General features: G+C 39.8%; 1 protein-coding gene across 22 annotated transcripts in view; it reads right to left on the bottom strand.

The window, feature by feature from the left end:
• Positions 1-157: 157 nt before the first annotated feature.
• The window catches only part of LOC139384723 (MAP kinase-activating death domain protein-like), a 75,105-nt gene continuing 70,761 nt past the window's right edge, over positions 158-4,501 (bottom strand). For 19 of the 22 annotated variants that reach the window (XM_071129573.1, XM_071129568.1, XM_071129564.1 and 16 more), the window contains one exon: positions 158-4,244. In XM_071129573.1, the coding sequence (XP_070985674.1) occupies positions 4,131-4,244 (114 nt within the window). In that variant the 3' untranslated portion in view covers positions 158-4,130. The remainder of the gene's footprint in view (positions 4,245-4,501) is intronic. The other 3 variants (XM_071129578.1, XM_071129582.1, XM_071129583.1) reach the window with 1 other exon arrangement.

The following is a 4,501-nucleotide window of genomic DNA, read 5'->3' as shown; positions in this document are numbered from 1 at the left end:
ACAACAGGGCTCTCCAACCCTGTTCCCGGAGAGCTACTGTCCTGTAGGTTTTTACTTCAACCCTAATCTAGTGCACCTGATTCTAATAATTAGCTCGTTGATAAGCTGAATGAATCAGTTTAGTTGCAACTGGGAGTGAAACCCTCCTGTAGGTTATCTCTCCAGGAACAGGGTTGGAGAGCCCTGATCTACAGAATTTATGAGCGGCCAAAAGAGGTAGAGGCTAATTGTCTAGCGGGCTACCGCTACTCGTGTGTGGGTCAAGATGGCTGCCAGTCTTTTGAACAGAGTGACATGTGGGCAAAGTGCAAAGAAGATGGGGGAAAAGGGTTGAGCACTTCCCTAAATGATAAACACTCCCCTTTATAAGTAGCATACCTACGGAGAATCTGTCTTTAACTGTATGAAGCTGGTAGACTATAGTGCCTTTGTTCCTAGGGTTGTGTAAGCGAACATATTGAGCTATTTTTCTAATCGGCCTGTGTTCTGCTGGTCAAAATGTTGTAGCACTTTACTACATACACTTCTCAATGTCTTAAGGGTGTCATATCAACAAGAGGTGATGAAGTTTTTGACATTTTCTACCTCGTATCCAGTAGTATAGTTCAGTTTCAGCCATCTAACCTTAAGAAAAAAAATAGTGTATAGCACTAGTATCAGCCCCAGAAATCAATCCTTTTTTTAGTAACTCTCTTTACAATAACTCTCCATACGTAAAATGTATGCACATGCAAGTTTGGATTAAAGCATCTGCTAAGGGATTAATCTAAATGTACAGAATGGTTACCTGGAGGAAATTGGGGTAGGGTCTTGCTTTTTCAATTTCAGTCAAGGGGAAGGTGTAGTATTTTTTTTGTTATCTAGTCCAGGGGGAGGGTCATGTAACGTGTAATTTCAATATTGATCAATGTTTTAGAATTAGTTACTTATTAGGCTACATTTTGATGTGTGCCGGATGCCGCACCTTTTCTCTGATTCTCCGCTGGGTGCTCAATATCAAGTGTGCATTTGGACTCTTTAGTGTAGTCTCAATCAAATGATCCATAGCCTACGAAGTGCATGCTCAGAGAAGCACAGAGCAAAGTTATGTTTTTAAGATAGCTGATGATGGTGTAAATACAACTTGGCTGCGTTACACACCGCAATGGGATATTCCAACCTGGAGCCCCTGCCTGCTCTTGCTGATCAAAAACGTTTTTGTGTGCTGCCTAACCAATGGCTGTGCTGTGTAGGGCTACAGTTCTCAGGAGGCTTCTACAAATGTAAAAAAAAAATCTTGCGCATAGGCTAGTCTATGTTCTGTTCAGTTTGAGAAGGAGAGCGCAACAATATGTTTCGAGTAATTTACATCGTGGTGCTGAAACTTGAAGCAGCAGCCTCGGCACAATCAATCAGAAATAGACAGCTCATGGTGCTGAAAGTAGGCATAATTCATTTCAGCAGTCTTCATTTGAATGTGACTTTGTGTTGGAACCTATTTCTTCCTATTTAAGAAAGAGGTAGGTCTACCTGTTTGATAGATGAAATTAGGCAATAGAATGCTATATCCATATATTTGTCGCTCGTTCCTCCACCTGCTCTTTAAATATCCAACCTCCATGTCGATGACAGGCTGTTAAGTTAAAACCAAGACTCTAATTGACGGGGTATGAAAGGGGATGCCATCCCACCTACGTTTTATTAAAGAAAATGGCAGAAATCACCGACTTTTGTTCGCTTAAGATTTGGAATAAAATTAAAGTGATGTTTAACGGTGCCTTGGCCCGAGATGCTTTATGCTTGTTTCTAGAAACAAAATACCCAGGAAAGACATTACTCCATGAATATCAGTTTCATTTCTTTGACATTCAGAGGCTGAGATTCAACCTTCTTTAGCCCGAGAAGACATAACATAGACTTTGCTTGGGAAGTAATTTCATTCTGTCACTATCAATTGATTAAGCTATTCACTTTCTGTAGGCTAAAATAATGTTTAAACCCAGACAGCTTGTAGGGAAACACTTGACCGTCCCTCGTTGGGTTAAACATGGAAGAACAGAAGCCAGCAGTTGAAGCATACATTTTTATGCGTCGGTAAGCCTACTCTGTCTGGGGTGGAAAGGTAGGCCTAACTTTTGAAAGTACCATGTTTAGATTCCTAATGACGTCTCAGATTTAATTATGTGCAAACAAGACACTGATTTGGCATTGGGGAAATATTGTAAGATTAACACTTAAGCCCATCTCTCTGTCAATGTTTAGATTGGAATTTCAGTCATTTGTGTGGTATTTAAAAATACATGTGGAATCATGAATTTAATGACATTCTATAAAAGGCTTTTATTTTTACCTGCAAATATGATCGATTAATGCAATGCTTTTACTATAAAGGAGATTATTTTAAAAAAGGTATCGTCTTAGACCATGCTAGTATTGCATTAAATCTTCACAAATATTACTCTAGATTTCATTCTCATGTTTTCCAAATATTAGTATGCACATTGGATATGTGCTACATCATTTTGGTGTTCATCCTAACTTTGTGACAAAATGGAGGGCTTTGGTTGACAACTTTTATTTTGATATTGCCAAAGCTGTACATGTTCTATAAATACTTTTTTCCAACACATATTTACAACAATTTCTCAACAGCAGTAGGCTACCTAGCACAATAATTGGGTTGGTTGGTTTCCAATACTCCCGTTTTGTAATGTTCTCATATGTAACTAGTCTAACAAACAATAACTTATGTTCGTTACCGTCTTCAAACTGTTTTGAGACACTCCTCATCCAGTTACTCTCATATTTACACCAGTGTTTTTATTGTCAAGAATGAAATACCTTAAATAATTACCTCATGGAAGTTGTAACAATATGTTCCTTACACACGCATTTCATCTCTAAAAAATAAAAGCCACGTAAACATTAAAAACAATATCCTGATCATATAGCTGTATTATATATTGCTGATCTGGCAAAACAATACAATGCATGTTTACACTCACATACACACCACTTACAGTTGGGCTGAAATGGGGCTAGATTGGATTTATCTTACTACAATACAGACACAACATGAAGACTTAACACACCTCTCCAACAGACAAAACCATAACAGCAGTAGGTTTACACATCTCTAGAATCTCCAAATAGTGATTTCGCAAGTATAAACAATAGGTCATATTTATTTACTACAATAAATATGTACGACAATGAAGTCCTTTTTTTACAATCTTTGCTCTGTGTAAGCCAGAATTGCCAAGATACAAATAAATCAGAACAATGATCTGGCTCTGGCTAACTACGTAAAGTATTGCACATCTAGTGAATAAACCACACTTTGCAAAACATCTTATGTTGAAATGTACAGCATTTTTTTCTCTCCATAGTAACATTCAATACAGAGGACCACAGACAAGACATTTGACAGTAGAACTCCTACAGTAGTTTCGCAACACTGGGCACACATCTTGGACCACACAAGATATTTTAGGAATGAAACCTTAAAAGCTTTACGTGCAGTGTTTGATGCACCATGCAGAAGTAGCATTTATTAACAAAGTGACAACCGTCAGTACTAGAGTACTTTTTAAACGTTTCACCGGTTTGGACAGACTGGAGTTTTACAGTAGTACCACATAGAATATTCATCACACAGTCGCAGAGAGTGGACGGGGCGGTTGGTTGCTTTCTTATCGACTTGCAGAGCTGTGGCTCACATCCCATCCCATTAAAAACAACCAATGAGACCTTGGCAGCAGGCCAGGACGAGAGAAGAAAGAGATGGGGGACGAACTGTCGCCTTGAAGATCAGGCAAGCTTACGGCCAAGACATCAGGCTGGGCCTGTATGGGAGGAGCCTAGTGGACGTGACCATGGTTGGGAAGGGTGTACACACGATGCCACAGACCAGGGATCACATGTACATACATACACACACCATAGGAATTTTACTTACATGGCAAGGCGCAAAGAGTAGAGGGTATTTCTTGGAGATGTACTTACAGGGTGCAAAGAGGAGTAAAGAGGTGTGTAGGATCAAGGATTGTCAGAACTCAATGTCATAGTAGGGCCTAGATTCCACTTTGTTGCAGAGTGAGAGGCACGGGGGGGGGGGGGGGGGGGGGGGAGTAGATTGGAGGGGTTGTAGACTAGCTGGCCAGGGGTCTTGGAGATAGAAGCTTGGGCTTGCCTTCTGCTTCCTTCCCCTTCACCGCAGCCACGTAGGAGAAAAGGCAGAGGACGGAGTAACAGATCTGGTGTGCCTGTTTGAGAGCAAGAAAAAAAACAGGGAACATGAGGGAAGTGTAGCTATGACCAAGCTACTTGTGGCATAGTTATACTACTTCTGCCGCCTTTCACTTTATTATTTGGTGTCATGGCTCTGTAGAACTAATTGTGTTATGAACAAAAAGAGGATTACATTATTTTAAAATACTTAAGAGATTAAATAAAAAGGCTCCTTGAAAAAAACTAATATTACATGCATTTTAGCAGTAATGTCAAAGGGATTACTCTTCAT

This window comes from Oncorhynchus clarkii, chromosome 26 (genome assembly GCF_045791955.1).
Source record: "Oncorhynchus clarkii lewisi isolate Uvic-CL-2024 chromosome 26, UVic_Ocla_1.0, whole genome shotgun sequence".
Taxonomy (NCBI): Eukaryota; Metazoa; Chordata; class Actinopteri; order Salmoniformes; family Salmonidae; genus Oncorhynchus; species Oncorhynchus clarkii.
Note: the sequence above shows the minus strand (reverse complement) of the source record. Positions and strands in the feature narration are given on the sequence as shown.